General features: G+C 37.6%; 1 protein-coding gene and 1 non-coding gene across 2 annotated transcripts in view; one reads left to right on the top strand and one right to left on the bottom strand.

The window, feature by feature from the left end:
• Nucleotides 1–23869, top strand: part of POT1 (protection of telomeres 1) — a 71804-nt gene that overhangs the window by 31641 nt on the left and 16294 nt on the right. The window contains exons 9-14 of the mRNA XM_054726431.1: nucleotides 1691–1981; nucleotides 5114–5269; nucleotides 12241–12410; nucleotides 13502–13584; nucleotides 19400–19456; nucleotides 21295–21451. Coding sequence (XP_054582406.1) covers nucleotides 1691–1981; nucleotides 5114–5269; nucleotides 12241–12410; nucleotides 13502–13584; nucleotides 19400–19456; nucleotides 21295–21451 — 914 coding nt within the window. The remainder of the gene's footprint in view (nucleotides 1–1690; nucleotides 1982–5113; nucleotides 5270–12240; nucleotides 12411–13501; nucleotides 13585–19399; nucleotides 19457–21294; nucleotides 21452–23869) is intronic.
• On the bottom strand, nucleotides 18322–18440 carry LOC114227259 (small nucleolar RNA SNORA17). The gene has a single exon (XR_003613314.1). It is a non-coding gene; the product is annotated as a small nucleolar RNA SNORA17 (small nucleolar RNA).

Here is a 23869-nt window from a genome sequence, read left to right on the forward strand (position 1 = left end):
CAATTGGGCTGGAAGGGGAGCAGTTAGGCATTGACCAGGCTGGCAGGGGAGTAGTTAGGGGGTGATCAGACTCGCAGGCAGAAGCGGTTAGGGACAATCAGGCAGGCAGACGAGTGGTTGGGAGCCAGCAGTCCTGGATTGTGAGAGGGATGTCCAACTGCCCGTTTTGGGATCAGGCCTAAACGGGTAGTCGGACATCCCTCGAGGGGTCCCAGATTGGAGAGGGTGCAAGCTAGACTGAGTGACACATACACACATCCCCCTTCGTGCACGAATTTTGTGCACCGGGCCTCTAGTTTTTATATAAATGAAATTGAGAGGGTCCGTAGGTAGCATGTCTTCACTGTAAGAAAGTATTCAGGGCAAAGAGGAATGAAAAAGAAAGAAATGGCTAATGAACAAATATGAAAGACAGTGTTTTGTATTCCTATAATTTAAAATACATATGGCTATTTAAAAGAAAAACAATTATTTTGGAGGGTAAAGTGTGTAAAATATGTAGGAAAACATGACACCAACAGCACAAAGGATGGTGGGATGGTTAAACGGAATTATGCCACTGAAAGATTGTTACCTTTAGAGGTTATTATACTTTCAGTAAAAAGTGTAAGATGGAATAGGACAAGTGTGAAGTGTGAAATGGAGAAGAGAAAGTGTTCCAAATTGACTGAGATGTTAGGATTCATCCATAGCTAAAGAGAAGTCAATGGGACACATATTGTTCAAAATAAGACAGGAAAGAAACAATAGAAAGCAAGAACCAAATATATCTGTACAAGAAATAAAGATGTAAACAAGTTGGAAGCAGAGCTGTAGAAAAGATATGATATACCAAGCAAATAGTAAGTAAAAAATAAAATAACTATTAATATCAGATAGTTTACAAAAGATCAGAATGGGGGAGCATTTCTTTTTTTTTTTTAATATATTTTATTGATTTTTTACAGAGAGGAAGAGAGAGGGATAGAGAGTTAGAAACATCGATGAGAGAGAAACATTGATCACCTGCCTCCTGCACACCCCCTACTGGGGATGTGCCGGCAACCAAGGTACATGCCCCTGACCGGAATCGAACCCGGGACCCTTGAGTCTGCAGGCCGACGCTCTATCCACTGAGCCAAACCGGTTTCGGCATGGGGGAGCATTTCACAAGGTCACCAAAGGGTTGCTTTGTAAATACGTATCATAAGTGCATGTGCATCTAATAACTGAGCTTGAAAATTTAGAAAGCTAAAGTGGCATATCTCACTCAGCTCTCTCAGGCTGGTGAAACCTTAGCCTCAGTTGCATTTAATTCACTTCAAACTTACATTTTAGGTGTTCTAGTTTTCTCTGTTATGCTCATAAATAACTGGCACTTGTTATTTTTCTTTCTGTAAATTCTCTTAAACCTTATAAATGTAAAAGTACAAGCTTGGTAGGACTAGGGAGTCTAACACCTAGTTCTGTAGAAAATAGAAATAGATTGTGCATAGTGTTTTACAGTTTACGTGGTGTTTGCGGATCTTGATGGAGCCCAGTTGATTTTAAAATTCATATACTAATTAAATGAAATACTAAAGAATTATGTCCTCTGTTAACTATACTGGCAAGATTTTATAATCTTTCAGATTTTCAGTTCCCAGGTTTTGCATCAGTAAGCAGTTTTATGTGTTTCTGTTTTGTTTTCTACTTTGCCCCCCTTTCTTAGATCCAAGTATATAAAAATGAGACCCAAGGTATCACCAGCTCTGGCTTTGCGTCTTTGACATTTGAGGGAACTTTGGGGGCTCCTGTTATACCTCGTACTTCGAGCAAGTATTTTAACTTCACAACTGAGGACCACAAAATGGTAGAAACCTTACGTGCTTGGGCATCTGTTCATATTCCACCTTCTTCGACATTAGTAAAATTGTGTGATGTTCAGTCGATGCAGTATTTTGACCTGACTTGTCAGCTCTTGGGCAAAGCTGAAGTGGATGGAGCATCATTTCTTCTAAAGGTAGGTATTTTTAAACACTTGCAATTATTAATTAGTACCACCTACATGTCTCTAAGGTACTTATGTTTTAGCATTCTGATGGAATAATTATATATACTGTGTGTTATATGATGAAATTAAACTCTAACTTACCATTTCTGATAAGCCTGGATATTCATGCAACTCTACTCCTGCATTTCCCTTTATCCTGTATGACTACAGAAAAAGAGTATTATCAGATCTACATTTTAAATGTAGTATACTTTGTTATATTTATTAATTTAGTACTAATAAAATATGTATTTTTTATTTTAGTACTAAAAATACTACTATTTTTTAGTTGCGGTTCTATATATGCATATTTCTGCTTCCTTGTCAAGGTAGCCTTCTCATTTACTTTCTTGGCCCTTTGATGTCACGTTCTCCTCTCATGTCATTTCTCTGCCTGCTTCCTGGGTAGGTCATGGTTTTGAAGTATTTGTTGCTCTTCTTATGTTTTTAAATCAACAGAATTAAAAAAGTGCCATGAGACCCATCTAGTCTTTGTTTGCCACTCTCCCTGTTTAATCATGAATAGCTTTTGAAGAAGGCAGTTGTCTGATATTATCTTCACCTACCCATCCTAGGCAGGAAGCGTTTAAACAACACTGCTTCAGCCTTGCTCCTGTGGGTTTACTTTAGCTTCTGGCTCTTTGGAACAGTAGGGAAGGAAATGGATTGCAGTAGTTCTTGGACCAATATTGGGCTTTAGCATTATTATCATTTATACCTTGCCCATATTAAGGAATGGTGAAGATAGAAATCTTTGAGTAAAATGTGAAGTTTTTGAAGTTGATAATAGCTCATGTTTATATACACATTAAATACTCTGAATATGTAAATGCATGCTATTGGCTTAGTATTCACAAGCAAATATCATTTATGTGTGCCTAGTACTCACAAGACATGAAAACCCCAACAATAAACTAAAAAGCTATTTTCACTAATAAAATTATTCAGTGATCTAAGTGGTTTAAAATATTAGTAAAATATAGCTCTTCTACATATCAGTAATAAATAGAACAGATAATTGAACAAAAATCTTTCAATCCTGCCATTGTGGCTCAGTGGTTGAGCATGGACCTATGAATCAGAAAGTCACATTTCCATTCAGGTCAGGGCATATGCCAAAGTTGGGGCCACCTGGATCTCCAGTAGGTGGCATGTAGGAGGCAGCTGATTGATTCTCTTTTTCATTGATGTTTCTATCTCTCCCTCTCTCTTCCTTTCTGAAATCAATAAAAATACATTTTTAAAAAGTGACTTTCAAAATCTCAATGACTGTAAAATAAAGTTCATGTACGAAATATCTCAATTTCTGTGAAGAAAACTTTACTGAGGTGCTTTAAAGAAAACTCGAACTAATAAAAGACTTTTGATTTTTTTACTAAAATGTTTTTAAATAAAATAAGATTTAAAAAATATATATTTTATTCATTTTTTTACAGAGAGGAAGGGAGAGGGAGAGAGAGTTAGAAACATCCATGAGAGAGAAACATCTATCAGCTGCCTCCTGGACACCCCCTACTGGGGATGTGCCCACAACCAAGGGACATGCCCTTGACCAGAATCGAACCTGGGATGGGACCCTTGAGTCCGCAGGCTGACGCTCTATCCACTGAGCCAAACAAGTTAGGGCAATAAAATAAGATTTTAATTAAAATTACATTGTTGTTTTTTTTAAATTGATTATAATTCTGAAGTTTATTAGAAACATTAAATGACTAGGAATAAAACAAGAAAAGCTTGCCAAAGAAAGCTAAATGGGAGCTCTATATCAGATATTTAAAAATGTTAGTTATAGTAAGACTGATCAATGGAAAGGATTAGAAACCTCAGGAACGGTCTTATACCCATAATAATTCAAAATGTGATAAAAATAACATTTCAAATTGGTAAAGAAAGGTTGTTAAAAGTCTGATTTCTAGGCAATTAAAACTAGAGCATAAAAGCAATATAGCAACACTGTGCCCTCTCAGTTCCTTCCTCAAAAGACTTGTGGATTGGTCTGTAAAGACATTTTAAAATCACAAAAACAATCTACGCAAAGTGGAACAAATTCCAGATGGAGAATAATGTTTGTGCCATATGATGTTACTGCTCCCCAAGTAATTGCCCTGCGTCTTTGAATTAGTTAGGGAGCAGAATCAGAATGAGTGACACAAACCCACAGTTGTTTATTAGAAACTTGCACTGTCACCAGCATTATTCAGTACTTCCTCTGTTACCTGACACTGGCAGACATCTTCTCTTTAGAAATGTAGTGTTTTTTATTCAAATCAAACTCCTGACATGCAGAGGCATTCCCACTTCATACCCTCTTACAGCACAGCACGGGCTGACTCTTGTCCTAAGGATGGGGCAGTACATGCTGGCCCTGTGGCCTGTTCCCATCTTGATCTGAGTGCACCTTACATAGCAATCAACACCCCTTTTCCTTTTCCAGCACCAGTGATGTTTATTCATTTGTATTTACAACATCTAACATAAGCCAAATAGTCCTGTCTGTACATTTAAAGGCCTTTTCCAAATCGAAACAAACTGAACAAACATTCCTAAAAGCTAGGAATTTATACTTAAGAATGTTAGCAGAGGTACTCATAAAAGTTTATATATGTAAGATAATTATTGCTAAATTATTTGAAATAGTATGAAAGGTTTGAAACAACTCAAATGACCAATAAAGGGGTTATTGGTTTAATAAATTTGTGTGCATCCATGCCAGGAAATAATGTGAAGCCATTGAAAATTATATTTTAGAATATTTAAATTTCCTGATAAATTGCTCAAAAATATACTAAGAAATGAAAAACAGAATATAATGCTAGTTTGTTAAATAATAATAATAATACAAGACATAAATACATTGAAGAAAAAAGTATAAAGTTCAACACTTTTTTCTGTGGTCATAGTAGTTTGAACTTTTTTTTTGTACGTCTTCATGTGTAGACCTTTTACAGTCAGAAAAGGGTGTACATCATATTTAAAGTGTAGCAGTTATTTGGGAGGATACACTTAATTACTTTTAAGTTATATTGCCAGCAAGTGAAACACTTTTAGCCTCCACAGTTTTACAAAAAGGTCCTTAAACTTTGCTCTCCCCTCTTCCGGCAGGTATGGGATGGCACCAGGACCCCGTTTCCATCCTGGAGAGTCTGCGTACAAGACCTTGTTTTTCACGGTGATTTAAGTTACATCCGTCGGCTGCAGAACCTGGCAGTAGACATTTTAGTCTATGATAACCATATTCAAGTGGCAAAATCTCTGAAGGTGATGTTGAGTAGCGAGCTGTTTGCTTTTTTTTATTTTTATAAATGGGGTAAATCACATTTGTGGATAATATTTGAGGTCTAGAAATTAACTCCAAATTTATATTCTTTAATATTTAATTTGTAAAATGTATGTTCATAATAATTATTAGTGTACTAAAATATAATGGCTTGAACAGCTTTTTCAAAGTAAAGAATGTTTCCTGAATATCTTAAATCTATATGCAATATTACTATGAAAATAGTAAAGAAAAATTTTGTTGTCTACAATGTACTGCTTTAAAATGACAGGATTTATAAAATATTTGTAAATTTAAACATTAAGCTTTACTAATTTTCGGTTTGATAAAATCTAGTCTTTGTACATACTCATTTAAGAAATTATTAATCCACCTCTATCATCTTAAATTGTATGTCTATTTGTGTGTCTACTGTACAGTCTATGAGAATTTGCTCACTGTTTTGGGGATATAGCTTTAGGAAAACATATATTTAGATACGGTAGTTTTTGCTTAGTAATAATCTATTTTAAGGAATATTTTTTTTTATATCTTATTTGCAAGTGTTCTTTCCAGCAAAGAATAGCATCATTAATAATAACAATAATAATAGTACAGTTTATTAAGCACTTCATCTGTATTTAGTTTTATCCTGTGCAGTAGATAACTGTCATCAATCATTTCCATTTTACAAATGAGAAAACGGACACACTCAGAGAGTAAGCCCAAGAATTCACAGCTACTTGGTTGAAGCCAGTATTTGAATTTACACTGTTTCCAGAGCCAGTCCTCTTAACCAGTATAAAGAAATGATTTTCTTTATTGCAAATAGCTTTAGGGAGTTAGGTACACAGCTTACTTACACAGAGTTATACAACCGACTTATAGGAAGAAAACTAAAAGTAAATTGCAATTTTTAGAACTGATTTTAGTGCCCAGTTTTCCTTTGTAAATACATGTTTTTGGAGGAGGAAATATTTCCATTTGCACATTGTGTTACAAATAAAGCCCACTCAACCCAAATCAATAAATTAGATTAAGTCAGGGTCCAGGATGGTGATAACTACTGCACTTTCTTACTCCTTTATGCGTGTGTATATATTCATGTTCTGACATATTAGAGAAAATTAACTGTTGGAGATAGATCTTTGATGCTTTTCCCTAATTTTATCTACATTGATTTGCTTATTTTTAAAAAATGTAATGTTAAAGCTAGTGCTAAAATCTTTTAAAAATATAGATTTCTTTTATAAGTGAAAATGATTTACATTGTAGATCTGTTTTCAAATGCCCTATCTTTCCCTCTGCTGCTTCCATATGTCTTTCTGTTTCCCCTCACTTGTCCTGACTCCCTTATCCAAGTCCTGAGCAGCACCCAGCACAGTGCTTTCCATGTAGTAAAGGATGAAAAAAAAAAATAGTATTTACTGGTAAATGAGTGAATGAGTATGTACTGTGAATTTTTTTTTTCAGTTTTTCCCTCTCCCTTTTTTTCTGCTTCATCTCAGCCACTAGAGGGTGCTGTGAGCACACAATTAAATATTGAGCGCTTAGTTTTTTTCTGAAGATATGACATATTTATCTGCAGTGTAATAGAAAAATGAAGAGGATTTTTTCTGTGACTAAGTAATGTAACTCAAGGCTTTTATAAATGTACATTTATATCACATTTAAATTTTTTTGAGACAACTTCTATATCAACCATTCCATATTAATTTAAGAAATTAAGACAGATGACATTGATACAAATGAATTCTTATCAACACTTGGGGATAACTATTTAAAATTCCATTTCTATACCGAAATACATGGAACACATTTTTACTGTTTAGGTACAGTAAAAAAAAAAAAAAAAAAGTGTGTTTTTTTTTTCAATAAAGAGGACAGTTAAAGCAATTATAAAATAAATATAATTGACTGCTATTTATAACACATTTTTTACAGCATAATTTGCCCATAACATTTTTCATATATGCTGCTTTTAGGTTATCTCATTGTCTAAGCATTTTACACAAACTGATATTTTAAACCTTTTATCTGGAAGTTAAAACAGTATCTATTTAATCCTCAGTCTTATCCTGACACAATTTAAAAATAATTATAAAACATGTAGTAATAATTTTGTTTAGCCTTCAGTGACTCAAGAGATATAATTTAAAGATTCCTTAAATTTGGACATGTACAGATCTTTAAAAATATTAAACCTAAAGTGAAATTCATGAGAGTTTATAAGGAATCTTTAAATTATTTCTAAAGAGATAGTGATTTCTTAATACCTGTACTTGCTTTACTTTATTTTTAATGTTTCTGCATTGAAATGGGCTTTTGTAACAATTTTTAAAGTAGTTTTTATAATTGTTTGGTTCTTACACCATCACTTGTATTTCTGGAATCTTATCACATTCCCGACAAGATTAAGTAATATTTGTCCCTAATAATAGAACATCTGGCATATTTCCTAGTGAATTTAGTAAGCTTATAAAAATACAATGCTGCCTCCAGAAGGAATTTCTGGAAATAACAATTTCTCATCTTTATTTATATAAATAAATTCTCTCTTGGTCTTTAAATTTTGTTTTATTTTGAAATATAATAATAGAGAAGATAGTATGGTAAACATTGATGTGCTTACAATTCATACTTAACATTTCTAAATGTTTTGACACACTTATTTTAGGTACTTTGAATTTTCTAGAACTAAAACTACATACTGAACCTTCTGTGTATCTCTGCTTTTTCTCATTTTTCCTCCTCAAAATTCTCTTTCTGCATATCCTAACATGTAGGCATGAATACCCATGTTTATTATACTTTTATATGCTTTTGTCTGAAAAGTGTATGTTGTATATGTATCATTATATAATTTGCTTTTTTTCTTTGACATTATATTTTTAGGATTGATCTATGTTCATACATATGCCTGCATTAATACGAGACTGTCTTAATTGTTGTACCTTTATTTTAAAACTAGAGGTCCGGTGCACGAAATTCATGCAGGGGGTGGGGGGTTGTCCCTCAGCCCAGCCTGCACCCTCTCCAATCTGGGACCTCTTGAGAGATGTCCAACCAGCCCTTTAGGGATCCAGTGGGATCGGGCCTAAACGGGCGGTTGGACATCCCTCTCACAATCCAGGACTGCTGGCTCCCAACCGCTCACCTGCCTCTGCCTCATCGCCCTTAACCACTTCTGCCTGCCAGCTTGATCACCCCCTATCCAATCCCCTGCCAGCCTGATCGACGCCTAACTGCTCCCCAGCCAGCCCAATTGCCCCTAACTGCCCTCCCCTGCCAGTCCGGTGCCCCCTAACTGCCCTCTCCTGCAGGCCTGGGTCCCCCCCAACTGGCTGTCTTGCTGGCCTGGTCTCCCCCAACTGCCTTCCTCTGCTGGCCTGGTCACCCTTAACAGCCCTCCCTGCAGGCCTGGTACCCCCCAACTGCCCTCCCCTGCAGGCCTGGGTCCCCCCCAACAGCCCTCTCTTGCTGGCCTGGTCTGCCCCAACTACCCTTCTCTGTTGGCTTGGTCACCCCTAACTACCCACAACTGCCCTCCCCTGCAGGCCATCTTGTGGTGGCCATCTTGTGTCCACATGGGGGCAGCCATCTTTGACCACATGAGGCAGCTATCTTGTGTCTTGGAGTGATAGTCAATTTGCATATTACTCTTTTATTAGATGGGATGATATTCCCTAAGTCAAGATCCCGCCCCCAGTTGTCTTCAAAATTGACTTGTCTGTTCACTTTTATATACATTTTTCAGAGCAGCTTTTTACATTTCATGAAAGACATTGGGGATTTTAATCTACATTCCATTGATTTTTAAAGATTATTTAATCAAGGGGAATTATCTTTATAATGTAGAAATTTTTATTCATGAATATGCTGTCTTCCTCCTTGTGTTTTGGCCTTTAAGTCTTTTGTGGGAGTTATGTGTACTGTACTGATGATGTATTATGTATATTAAAAAAAGAACCATCAATTATAATAAATGTTCAGAAAAGTCAGATAAAAGTAAATAGAAATAGACCGTTTTGTATTTTGTTTCAGTATCTTACTTTGGAATCATGAGGAAAATCAGTTCCGTTTTTTTCCTTTTCTTTCTTTTTATGTTTTCCTTCTCTGACCACCCTGTTCCCCTGCCATGATGTAGATGTTAGTGGAAGAAGTCAGAGAAGGAAAAACTAACTTCCTTACCTCCTCCTCACAAAATCCATTATTGGATGGGAAAAAGACCCTTGTGAAAGAAGGAGTAGCATCTGGGAGTATAGGTTATCCCCCCTTACTTTTTTCTCCCACTTCTCCCCTCCATCAAATCCAGAGGGTGGTGAGGAGAAATACAATTAAGTGAGACAGCAGTAAGCAGAGATGGGAGATTGGTTTACTATCTCATTTATTTATTTACTAGAGGCCCGGTGCACGAGATTCGTGCACTGGGGAGTGGGGGGTCCTTCAGCCTGGTCTGTGCCCTCTCGCAGTCTGGGACCCCTGGGGGGATGTTCTCCTGCCAGCTTAGGCCAGACATCCCTCTCGCAGTCTGGGGCTCTCGCAGTCCAGGACCCCTCGCTCCTTACCGCCTGCGCAAAGGCAGGAGAGGCTCCTGCCACCGCTGCTGTACTCGCCAACCATGATCCTGGCTTCTGGCTGAGCGGTGCTTCCCCTGTGAGAGCGCACTGACCACCAGGGGGCAACTCCTGCATTAAGCGTCTGCCCCCTGGTGGTCAGTGCACGTCATAGCGACTGAATATTCCATTGTTAAGTTGATTTGCATATTAGGCTTTTATTATATAGGATTATTGATTTTGAGAGAGAGAAGTTGCCTCCCATTGGGGACCCACCCTGCAACCTAGGTATGTTCCCGGACTGGGAATGGAACCCACAGCCTTTTGGTGTACAGGATGATACTCCAACCAACCGAGCCACCTGGCCAGGGCTTCATCTTTTTTATACTCCCCCTTATATAGCTTTACTGTTGCATAGCATTTCACCACTGTTATTCAATTCTGAACTTGAACCAAAAAAAGAGGATTGTATTCCTGCAATCATCAGCAATCAAGAGTGATGTCTTATGCAAATAAATTAAATTTCATATTTGGCAGCGCCTTTTGTTTATAACTCTTTATAAATAGAAATGTAATTTAGGTTATATAGTTTCTTCTTTTGGTGGGTGTCAATTTCTTTGACAAAAAATCTCCATCTGCCTCATTTTAAGTCTTCCTACTACATTAAAAGCATAGCAAACATTCTATAATTGAAGGTATTGTTAAGATTATGCTTAACAAAACTTAACCATAGAAATTAACTATAGAACATTTAGTTCCGAACTATAATTGGTTTAATCTAAAAGTTTTCATAGAACTTGTGGAATAGGTGATGTATTGTTTTGATATAGTAGCAGATTTTAAATTATTTTATAATATTCTTATAATGAATGTTTTAGTGATCAGATTTAATTAAATCTTACATTAAAGTAGTTAAAACAAGTTATTTTCAGGAACCTTAATCATATATGTTTATTAATCAAATAGATGGCATAGGCTTGATTTAGGTCATTTATCAATGCTAAGACTGAATCTTTCATATTTTAATATCTCTGAAGTACAAATATGACTTATTTTCAACATATATATGTTATACATACTTTTATATATACACACACATTTTGGGTTTGATAGGGTATCATTGGGGCTGATGTTCAGTACACAACCTACCAATATAACATACCAGTGTCTTTTCTGGTATACTAGAGGCCTGGTGGACGAAATTCGTGTATGGTGGGGGGATGTCACTCAGCCCAGCCTGCACCCTCTCCAATCTGGGACCCCTCGAGGGATATCTGACTGCCCGGGAAGTCGGACATCCTTCTCACAATCCAGGACTGCTGGCTCCCAACTGCTCGCCTGCCTGCCTTCCTGATTGCCCCCAACAGCTTCTGCCTGCCAACCTGATCACTCCCTAACGATTCCCCTGCCAGCCTGATTGATGCCTAACTGCTCCCCTGCCAGCCTGGTCACCCCTAACTGCCCTCCCTTGCAGGCTTGATTGCCCCCAATTGCCCTCCCTTGCAGGCCTGGTCCCTCCCAACTGCCCTCCCCTGATGGCCATCTTGTGGTGGCCATCTTGTGTCCACATGGGGGCAGGATCTTTAACCACATGGGGGCAGCCATCTTGTATGTTGGAGTGATGGTCAATCTGCATATTACTCTTTTATTAGATAGGATAGAGGGCTGGTGCATGGGTGGGGGCCGGCTGGTTTGCTCTGAAGGGTGTCCCAGATCATAGTGGGGTTCCCTTGGGGCGTGGGACGGTCTGGGCGAGGGGCCTGTGGTGGTTTGCAGGCCGGCCATGCCCCCCAGAAACTCAAGCAGAGGCCCTGGTATCTGGGATTTATTTATCTTCTACAATTGAAACTTTGTAGCCTGGAGCAGAGCCAATCCTCCTGCTCGCTCCGTGGTGGCAGCCACTTCTGTTGAGATTTATTTATCTTCTATAATTGAAACTTTGTAGCCTTAAGCAGAGGCCTAGGCCAGCCAGGGTGTGTGGAAAGCTTGGCTACCTCCATCAGTGGGGGCAACCCTAGCCTCCTGTTCTCTCCAGCTCCGTGGCTGCCGCCATTTTTGTTGGGATTTATTTATCTTCTGTAATTGAAACTTTGTAGCCTGGAGTGGAGGCCTGGGTCCGCCAGGGTGTGTGGAAAGCTTGGCTTCCTCCATCACTGGGGAAACCCAAGCCTCCCTCCTGCTCTCCAGGGCCGCAGCCATCTTGGTTGGGGTTAATTTGCATACTTGCTCCTGATTGGCTTGTGGGTATAGCAGAGTGGTGGTTAATTTGCATATTACTCTTTTATTAAATAGATTATTGGCCTTTCTTAAAGTGCCCCTTGTTGTTGGTCTATACCCCACATTGTTGTTAAATATTTTGAGTACTAGAAATTGTTTGATTTTTCTCCATTTTCTAAAAAAAATCAATCTCTTTTTAGGTCGGAAGCTTTCTTAGAATTTATAGCCTTCATACCAAACTTCAATCAGTGAATTCGGAGAACCAGGCAACATTGTTAGCTCTAGAGTTTCATCTCCATGGAGGTACCAGTTATGGTCGTGGAATCAGAGTCTTGCCAGAAAACAACTCTGATGTGGATCAGCTGAAAAAGTAGGCTTATTAGACATCTATTTAAAAATTGTAAATAAGGTATCAATAAGCAGATTTTTAAAATAATACTGCTCTGGGATGGTAAGGGGGAATCTAAAAGGTTCCTTGTAATTGATCCTCATAGCCTTCTGTGGCATTGTCCATTTTTTAGTGAGATGAACCAAATGAAACAAATCAAGTGATTGTAGGTTCAAATAGCTAAATAGTAGCAGAGCTGGAGATAATCTAAGGTTTCCACTTCAGTATGTACGTACTTACCTCTATTCGTCTATTCTTGCACATGTTCTTCTGTCATTTGCCACGTTTTCCAAGGACAGCAACAAAGAGAGGAAACTGGAGCTTAGCTCAAGTTGGAAAATTGTGTACATATCTAGCATTCCAAACATACTTGATCCTGCTATGAAAAAAATAATGGCCTTTCTAAAGCACCTGTCGCTGATAAAATAGGTAACAGAAGTGTTTTAGGGTATCATATTTTTAAAACTTTTAGATGTTTCCAGAAAGTGAGTAGTACCCTAAGTCCTGCTAGATACATGCAGTTCTTTTTCCTGATGTGTTTTTAGTCTCTCTACAGAAACTTTTTGACCAATATTCTAGAGAAATAAAAGTAAATCTGCATATCTTCAAAGAGATATAGAAAATACCCCATTTAGTACATTGAAATGATGTAGATATTTTCTAAATATTAAAATATTGAAAGCAATTACTTTAAAATCAATTAAATTAGCTATTTTAATAATCTTATATGAGTTTCACTACTTTATCATATTATAATATTTTACTTTCTTGGATCTAGAGTGAGTTTGTTCTAAGAATGTTATCCATTAAATTACCAACTTATTTTTGTTCACAATATTTCACCATCCCACTGTTACACTTGTATCTTCCTAGACTCATTTGTTTTGTTTTGTTGTTTTTTTAATTTTGGGGACCCTTGGAACTCCAGATATATAGACCTTCTATGGAGAAATGCATACACACACAGAATTTTTTATGCAATTTTAGTGAGTTATTGGTTTCTATGGGTAGAGCTAAACTGACCATATTAACTTTGTTTCATGTGATTTTAACTTACATTCTTCCAATTTTAGGGCTTTAGAATGTGCAAGTTTGACAGCCAATCAGAGTTCAGATGGTATATGTCAATCGGAATGTGAGGACAGCTTTCCAACAAGTAAGGACAACTTTTAACGTTCACAGTTTAATCTCTGCCAAGTAAAATGGTTTTATCAACATTAATCCTCTAATATCTTCTTATATCTGTCTCTTTTTTTGTTTTAATCCTTACCCAAGGAGTGAGGATATTTTTTTCCATTGATTTTTAGAGAGAGTGGAAGGGGAAGGGGGAGAGAGAAGAGTGAGAGACAGAAAGAGAGAGAGAGAGAGAGAGAGAGAAACATGATGTGACAGAAACACATTGAATGGTTTCTTCCTACACACGCCCCAACTTATTTTGTGTCCTAGCATGTGGTCTATCTTTGAGAATATTCCATGTGCACTTGAGAAGAATGTATATTCTGCTGCTTTGAGATGAAATGTTCTATAAAGATCAATTAAATCCATCTATCTGATCCTGTGTTCCATTTAAGATCACTGTTTCCTTGTTGATTTTTTTGTCTGGAAGATCTATGCATTGATGACAGTGACGTATTAAAGTCCCCTACTATGACTATTTTGCTGTTTATCTATCCCTCAAAGTCTACCACTAGTTTTTAAAAATATATTTAGGTGCTCCTATATTGGGTACATATATGTTTATAAGTGTTATATTCTCTTGCTGGATTGATCCCTTTCGTATTATGTAGTGAACCACCTTGTTGTTACGGCCTTTGTTTGGAAGTCTATTTTGTCAAAAATAAGTATTGCTACCCCAGCTTTATTTTGTTTTTATTTGCATGGAATATTTTTTCCCATCCCTTCACAGTCAGCCTATGTGAATATTTTGTTCTGAGTTGTGTCTCTTGTAGACAGCATATATATGGGTCAAGTTTTCTTATCCATTCAGCTACTTTGTCTTCCAATTAGAGCTTTTAATAAGTTCACATTTAAGGTTATTTTTCATAGGTACTTATTTATTGCCATTTTTTTCTTTATGCTTATGTTTCTCTTCTCTCTTATTTCTTTTTCTTCTTAAAGCAGTCTCTATAGCATGTCATGCAATGCTGGTTTAGTGGTACTGAGCTCCCTTAGCCTTTTTTTTTTTTTTTTTTTTTTGTCTGGAAAGCTCTTTATTTTGCCTTTGAATTTACTAGTAAGTGATAGCATGCTGGATAGATCAATTTTGGTTTCAGGTCATTGCTTTTCATTGCTTTGAATACTTTATGCCACTCGCTTCCTGCCTGAAGTGTTTCTGTTGAGAAATCTGCTGACAGCCTATGGGAACTTGCTTGTAGGTAACTAATTGTCTCTCTCTTGCTGCCTTTAAGATTCGCTCTTTGTCTTTAATCTTGGCCATTTTAATTATGGTGTGCATATCTTTGATTTCATCTTGAGTGGGACTCTGTGCTTCCTGAACTTGCATGACTTTTTCCTTCAGCAGGTTAGGGAAATTTTCAGTCATTATTTTTTCAAATAGATTCTCTATCCCTTGCTCGCTTTCTTCTTCTGGAAACACTATGATGTGGATGTTAAGTTTCATGTTTTCCCTAAGTTCCCTAAAAGTATCCTCTTTCTCTAATTCAGTGATGGCGAACCTATGACACGCGTGTCAGCACTGACATGCATAGCCATTTCTGATGACACGCGGCCGCTGAGGCGGCCGCATGCTGAGGATGAAACATTTGCTGCTCCTGAGGATGAAACATTTGCGAAATAATGTTTTTTCCTCAAAGTGACACACTACCCGAGTTATGCTCAGTTTTTTGGCAAAGTTTGACACACCAAGCTCAAAAGGTTGCCCATCACTGCTCTAATTCTTTTTTCTTTTTGCTGCTCTAATTGGATGATTTTTTTTCTACCTTGTCTTCCAAATTGCTGATTTGGTCCTCTGCTTTGTTAAATATGTTGTTTTTTCTTTTAATGTATTCTTTATATCAGCTATGGTATTCTTCATTTCTGCCTGATTATTTTTCATGGTTTCTATGTCATTTTTCATGCTATTGAGCATCCTTATAGCCACTTTGAAATCTATATCTCATTAATTGCTTGCCTTCATTTCATTTAGCTCTTTTTCTGGATTTCCTTCTTTTCTTTTACTTAGGGTTTTTCCTTTGTCTCCCCAGTTTGGCTGTCTCTTTGTGTTTCTTTTATATAGTACATAGAACTGCTCTGACTCCCAGTCTTGGTGTGGTGGCCTTCTGTAGTAGGTGTGCTGTGGGACCCCATGGTGCAGTCTCCTTGATCTCCTGAGCTGGGCACTCTAGGAATGTCTCTTGTGTGGATTACTTGGGTCTTCTTTTTGTAATTAGGTCTTGATTGTTTTTGTCATGTTCAAGTGTGGGATCGACCCTCAGGCTGGCTAACTGAGGCTTGGCCCTGACCATGGTGTATAAGCTGCTGTGCAGGTATAGTCTCGAGGTGTCTTGTTGGGCTCAGTGGCACAGTCTTTGAGATCACCTGTGCTCAGTGCTCCAGGAATGTTTCTTATGGGTTATGTGCATTCCGTTTTAGTTGCATCTTGATGACTGTTGTTGGCCCTTTAGTGGGTGGAGGTAACCCTTCAGGCTGGGTGGCTCTAGTAAGAGTGCACCTCGGGTCCCTGTTGGATGCAGCCAACAGTCCTTTCTGCTGGACTCAGTCTTGGCAGGGTGGTGTCACCAGTATTTGGAGGACGGGGTTAGTGCACTTTTTCCAGCTGGTGCTCTAAGAATACAAGTGCTCGACCTTGGAAGATGGCGCCTGAGGGTGGTTTGGGATATTGACTCAGGACCCGCACCTCAGTAGCCAACCTTTCAGATCTCCATAGCTGTGCCCCCCGATCTTCTCTTTATGGCTTCCCTATGCCCTGAGTCTCCTTCCCTCTGCCAGAGCCTGGGGTGAGTGCCAAAGAGTGAGCCCCAGGGCATTGGCCGGTATTCTAGCAAACCTCCCCACTCTTCAGCGCACAAAGTCCCTGCTTGTTTTTGCTCCCACATACTATGTAGGATCTTCTTCCTGGCCCTGGTGCTCTGGTTTGGGGTCCCGGTGTGGTGGTGAGGCCCTACTTTCCTCAGGGGGACTCTTGCAGCCACGCTATCCCTCCAACTTCTCAGCCCCTGCACCTGGGTGTAGGGACCAGCCTTCTCCGTGTCTCCACCTTTCTTAACAGACTCAGTGTAGCTTATTTTTTTCAGTCCTTGGATGTAATACTCCTGTTCAAGTGCCCTTCAGTTGTTCATTCAGGTTGATGGTTCTAAATTTTAGCTGTAAATCCAGTTTAGTGTCAGAAGGAGGTGTGTGTTGCTTTTTTCATCTACTCCACAGCCATTTTGAACCCGGGCACGTAAAAGTTTATCATATACTTAATGGCCCTTTTTACTCCCTCTTTGTCAGCTCTTATCCCTTATCTGATTTCCTGTTGGATTCTTTATGGATTCTTTATCATTTTTGTTTATGAGAGACCATGTATATATTTTACACAAATTTTCTCATTACTTGACTACTTTTAAGATTTTAGCCATTGTTTTTACTTCATGTAGAATGGCATTTATTAAGAAATCAATAAGATTCATTGAAATTACACTTTCCCAGTTTAGCATGTCCATTCAAGTTCTCTTGTCATGGATTCTTATGTAATTTATTAGTAATGCTGAAGAAGAAGGACAAGTATTATACATGATGACCCTAAATTATAATATAACGTCCTATATAATAAAGGGTAATATGCAAATTGACCGAATGGTGTAACGATGGGTCGCTGTGACACGCACTGACCACCAGGGGGCAGATGCTCAACGCAGGAGCTGCCGGCCAACCTTTTGGTCCCTTTCCCTGGCCTGCAGACTCCGATTGCCGGATGGTGAATAGGGAGCCAGGGGTGTGTGGCGGCGGGGGGTGGGGCTGGCTGCAGCAGCCTGGGAAAATGGCCCTGATTGCCGGCCAGACCTAGGGACCGTACCCATGCACAAATTTCATGCGTTGGGTCTCTGGTTTTATATAATAGAATCTAAGGAAGAGTAATTACAAAATATCAGTACTTTTTGAAGTGTTAAATTCTTCATTTTAGAAAGTATTATTAAAATTCAAATTTATTGCTCTGTTCACTACTTTTGCTTTCTTGGTGAATTAAAATTCTATTTTATAAAAGTAGTTCACCAAGTCATCCTATTAAATTTAGTAAGTTTATTATTTTATCCACCTTTCCCTTTATTTCCTTCACATTGTATTTTTCCAAAATAATGAAATTTTTAAACATACAGAAAAGTTGAAACAATTTACAGTGAGCACTCATATTCTCATAACCTGTTTCTCAAGTTACCCTTTTACTCTATGTGCTCTGTCATTTATCTTTCTTAATCTATCCATGTTATTTTTTGATTCAAATAAGTTGCAGACCTAGTATACCTCCTAAACATTTCAGAATGAACATCATTAACTAGAGTTCAGTGTTTTTTTTAGGATTTTTTATTTTTGAGGTACAATTATATGCAATGAAATGGACAACTTATGTGTACGATTTCATGACTTTTCAGTAATACACAAATCTGTGTAACCTAATTTCTCTTAAAATCTAAAACATTATCCTTGTCACAGAAAGTTCCCTCATGCTTCTTCCCAGTGAATCCTCATCACTACCCCCACTCCAGAATTTCTGATTATTTTTCTACCTTAGATTAACTGCATCTCTTCTAGAACTTCAAATAAATAAATTACTTGTACCCTATATATACTATGTTTTTTATATTCATAATAGAGGCCTGGTGCACAAAATTCATGCACAGATAGGGTCCCAAGGCCTGGCTGGCGATCAGGGCCAATCGGGACCTTCCAGCTGTTGGCCAGGGCCTTCCTTCCCTGGCTGCCCACTGCCAGCCAGGGCCTTTCTTCGTTCTATGCCACCCCCTGGTGGTCAGCTCACATCATAGTGAGCAAACAAACTCCCGAGGGGACACTTTGCATATTAGCCTTTTATATATATATATATAGATTGTTGCATGTGTCAATAGTTTGTTCCTTCTTAATGCTAATAGGATTGTATGAGATAGACATTTTTAAAATACAAATTTACAGTTGTATCACCTGCTTGTTTTTCTGTAAGATGGCTTTGGCATCTTTGTCAAAAATCAAATGGGGCCAAAACCGGTTTGGCTCAGTGGATAGAGCATCAGCCTGCGGACTAAAGTGTCCCAGGTTCAATTCCGGTCAAGGGCATGTACCTTGGTTGCGGGCACATCCCCAGTAGGGGGTGTGCAGGAGGCAGCTGATCGATGTTTCTCTTTCATCGATGTTTCTAGCTCTCTATCCTTCTTCCTTCCTCTCTGTGAAAAATCAATAAAATATATTTTAAAAAAAAAATCAAATGGGTATAAATGTGGATTTATTTCTGGGCTTTCCATTCAATGCCTACTAATATTATAAATTAAGCAATTTTTCTCTTCACACTAATTTCCAGTCTTGCAGCCTCATTTGTTGAAAGAGTTGTGCTTTCCCTTTAGATTGCTTTGCTGCCTTTATCAAAAATAAAATGATCATGTGACTTTGGTTTTATTTCTGAGCTTTCTATTTAATTTTGTTTATGTCAGTACCATATGGTTTTAATTTAGCAAGTCTTTAAGTCTTGAGTATAAGTTCTCCAATTTTATTCTTTGTCAAGATGTGTTCTAGATTCTTATATTTCCACCTAAGTGATAGAATCTGCTTGTCTCTTTCTACAGTTAATCTGCAATTTTGATTAGGATTATATTGAATCTACAGAGTAATTTGGGAAACTTCCCATCCCTTAACATGGCATATTTTATTATATGTTTAAATTTTTTCAGTTTCTCTGCAGTGTTTTATAGTGTTCGATGCCTCATTAAATTTTTAGTGGATTTTAAAACTGTCTAATTCCCTATTCCTTTTTCTTCCCATAGGCTCTGGATCAGTATCATTGTATGAGGTAGAAAGATGTCAACAACTATCAGCTACAAGTAAGATGATCATTTTTCATTTTTGAAATACGGCATAATTCTGAGCATATTAAAACCTGCCCTTACACATATCAACAAATTCATTTCTATTAAATATTGAGAGCAGATGTCCATGAGGGCAAAAACATATCTATATTTATCTTTTATTCCTCTACCTCATCCTAACTAGCATAAAATGAAACCCAGAAAAGAAATTCTCAGTTAATGATGGAACATGTCAAATCTTGTTCAAATTGAGTATCAAAATAAAACATACTAGTGATGGAATAGAACTTATTGAATAAAGTAGAATCCACTAGCTCATGTGGATAGTAAATAAAAGAACAAAACAAATGAAGTTGAATGGAAAACTCTTTAAACTTTTTTTCCCCATTTATTTTAGAGACCGGAAGGGAGGGACAGTGGGAAGGGGGAGGAAGAGAGAGAGAAACATCTGTGTGAGAGAGACCCATTGATTGGTTGCCTCCCACAGGAACCCTGGCCAGGGCCAGGGATTGAACCTACCAGGTATGTGCCCTTGACCAGGAATCAAACCCAGTACTCTTGGGTGCAGGGGATGACACTCTCAACACTGAGCAGCACCAACCAGGCTTGGAAGCTCTTATTAAAAATAGAATGGCCGAGGCCGGTTTGGCTCAGTGGATAGAGCGTCGGCCTGCGGACTCAAGGGTCCCGGGTTCGATTCCAGCAAGGGCATGTACCTTGGTTGCGGGCACATCCCCAGTAGGGGGTGTGCAGGAGGCAGCTGATCGATGTTTCTCTCTCATCGATGTTTCTAACTCTCTATCCCTCTCTCTTCCTCTCTGTAAAAAATCAATAAAATGTATTTTAAAAAAAAAAAAATAGAATGGCAACTAATGAATATAAAAGGAATGATGAAGCTAGGAAAAACAAACACCATTTTGCAACCATGAGAGTAATTGATTCATTTGTGAATTGCCAGTGTGTCCTAAACTAGTGGAATCTTCAATTTTTAATAAGATTGGGATATTTATATTTTCTCAATTACTTTCTTCTTAGTTAAAAAGGGGAAAAATAAATTTATACTCAAGAAATCTGTTGAACACCACCTTAACCAACAAAATTAAATCCCCAGGAAAGAAAACACTGATATCCTCTGGCTCTTGATGTGATACATTGAGAAGGAAGGTCACAATATTATTTGTATAGTAATATTCCTGCCAAAAATGCATATTTTGTATCTGTTCATGAGAAAAGGCAGGCACAACCAAATAAATGGTCTCTTCTCAAATGCGTCAATGTCATGAAAAACAGAGAAAAGCTGAGGAACCATTCTTCACCATGATAGGAGTCTAAAGAGATTTAAAAAGTAAATGAAATGCATGGCTCATGATTGGATTCTCAACTCAGAAATAAAATGCTGAATAAGAACATTTTGAGAGGACCGTTGGAGAAATTTGAATAAAGTCTGTTGTATTGTGTAAATGAAGTCTTGTTTTTGTGAAATACACACTGAAATATTTAGGGATAAAGGGGTGTGATGCCTGGAAATTATTCTCTAAGGATTCATATATATACACACATATAAATGAATTATGTATCTGTAAGATATAAGGTGTCCCCCCAAAAATGTATACACACAATATCAACTGTTAGAATGTGCATACATTTTGGGAGGGACACCCTGTATATGTGGAGAGAGAGATAGAGATAAAGACAGATGGAGGTGATGATAAATGTGGAAAAATCTTATCAAGGTTGACAAACAATACAATTTAATTAGATTTTTTTTGTATATATTTTCAAGGAGATTCATGTCATGAATATTCTTATTATTCTTATAGATTATTCTACCTTAATCTAAAATTTCTTTATAGTACTTACAGATCATCAATATTTGGAGAATACCCCACTATGTGCTATTTTGAAACAAAAAGCTCCCCAACGATATCGCATCCGAGCAAAATTGAGATCATATAAACCCAGAAGACTCTTTCAGTCTGTTAAACTTTATTGTCCTAACTGTCAGTCAATGTAAGTATCTTCCATAATAACACAAGTTTCATTTCATAATATTTATGTATATATGTTTTCATAAATGTCAGTTTAAGTCCTGGAAATGAGTAAATTGTGATTCTCTGCATTATATTTAGATAGATTGCTAACATTTTTAAGAGAAAATACTAAATTCTTAGAAAGTAAATCCTTCTGATATTTCTTAGTAATAACAAATAAAAGTAGGGCCTGTTTTTAGATGTGAAATTCAATTTAGTAGCTCTGTAAAATGCAGACAAATAATAAACTATTAAAATATCTAGGGAGACTTATTTGTCACAAAAATATTCTTAAACCATTACTACAATTCTCTTTATTTATTTAAATTAAATTTATTGGGATGACATTGTTATTAAATAAATGATTTTATGATTCTTTACTTAGAAAACGCTAAAGACTCCACCAAATAATTATTAGAAACAATACACAAATACAGTAAAGTTGCAGGATACAAAGTCATTGTACAAAAATCCACTGTATTCCTATATACTAACAATGAAATTTCAGAAAAATAAATGGAAAAAACAATTCTTTTGCATTTGCAACAAAAAATAAAATACCTAGGAATAAACTTAACAAAGAACATGAAAGACCTATATACTGAAAACTACAAAGCATTATTAAAAGAGATTGAAAAAGACACAATGAATTGAAAAAATATTCCATGTTCATGGATTGTAACAATCAATATAGTTAAAATGCCCATATTATTCAAAGTAATTTATAGATTTAATGTAATCCTATCAAAATCCCAATGACATTTTTTAAAGAAATAGAAAAAATAATCATCACATTTGTATAGAATTATAAAAGACCCCAAATAGTCAAGGCAACTAAAATTCTTAAATAGAAAAGACTTCTGGTTAGTTGAAAATTTTAAAATAGGAAGCCTTGTTGGAAATATTTCTCTACTGTTTAATAACGACAATATAGTAAATGCAATTTAAATTCTTGTTAGTAATTGAAAATTTCTCAGTACCTTAAAGTCTTCATTCTAAACATCAATTATTATAATACTAGGGGCCCAGTGCATGAATTCGTGCACTCGAAAGGAACTGTGGGCCATAAGGCTGCGGTGGGCACAGAGGCAGGTCTCTGCCCATCCTCCACGCCCCGCCCGGCCCCTCCGACTGTGACGCCCAGTCCCCTGTCTGCAGGCAGCCCCTCTCCCACTGCTGCTGTTCCCACACGCTTATGGCGCTGACGGCACAGAGCTATTGGGGCCAGCACCAGCAGCAGGTGTGAGTGGTGGCTGCTGCCCCAATTGCCCCTCAGGAGCAGGGAGAGGTGGAGAAACCCTCAGGGGTGATTGGGGCCGGAAGCCGCCGCTCATACCTGCTGATGATGCCGAGCAATTGAGACCAGTGCCAGGTGCCAGCAGCGGGTGTGAGCGCCGGGCAGGACCACAGCACATGGGAGCAAAGAATTTTCAGTAACCACCATAGGCTCGCCCCGATGACAGAGCCCAGTGCCCTGCCTTGGTCTGGCACCCCCACTCACCTGCTCCATCATCCCGCCACGGTCAGTGTCCGCCATGTTCCATGTGCGCCCCCTGGTTGTCAGCGCACGTCATAGCGACCAGTTGTTCGATTGTTCTGCTCTTTGGTCTTTTTGCATTAGATTTTTATATATATAGATAAACATATAAATGTATAACACATTAGAATGAATGTGTACTTATTAGCTCAACAATCTTCCCTCTAAATATATGATGTGTAAATACTACTATATACGCATCTCAATTATATTTGTGTGTTTATATATTGTTTGTGTTTACTAGTATGCCTCCGTGAACACTAATATATGTATAGTCCCCTCTAAAATCTAAGTGTAATACTATTTGTAGAGATTTTTGATCATGTCTTCTTAACTGAAAGGGGGGACTGTTTTCTGCCCATTTGAATTTTAAATGATAGATGGAATTAAAATATCAAACAGATTTTAGATAGTTCTTGAAACATTATCAAATGATAGTTTGTCAAATTCTGTAAAATCGCTTAACTTTGTGAAACAAAATCATCCTCTCTGATCATTTTTTTTTGTTTGTTTTGACACAAATAAGGAAATTGCCTCATAAAGGTTAAGAGGTGTTACCTAAAGTTACATAGCTGGTTGATTCCAGATCATGCCATTTCTACTCAGGCATACTTTACCGCGTGACTTTGAGATTTCTTAGGTGGTAAGTGGATTGAAGACAAGGGGACTGCTGCATGTTCTTATCCCACTGGGAAGTTGAGCATTCCCTACAAAGGAGAACAAATTGGTGCTACAAATAATTATAATTAAAAACTTGGATATCACAAAACCAGGCAAGGAAGTTGCTGGTGGTTAATGTAATTATTGATAAGGAGCTACTTAGCCATGAAATACAAATATCTTTCTGTTGAATAATGGTCT

This window comes from Eptesicus fuscus, chromosome 14, assembly GCF_027574615.1.
Source record: "Eptesicus fuscus isolate TK198812 chromosome 14, DD_ASM_mEF_20220401, whole genome shotgun sequence".
NCBI classification, from domain to species: domain Eukaryota; kingdom Metazoa; phylum Chordata; class Mammalia; order Chiroptera; family Vespertilionidae; genus Eptesicus; species Eptesicus fuscus.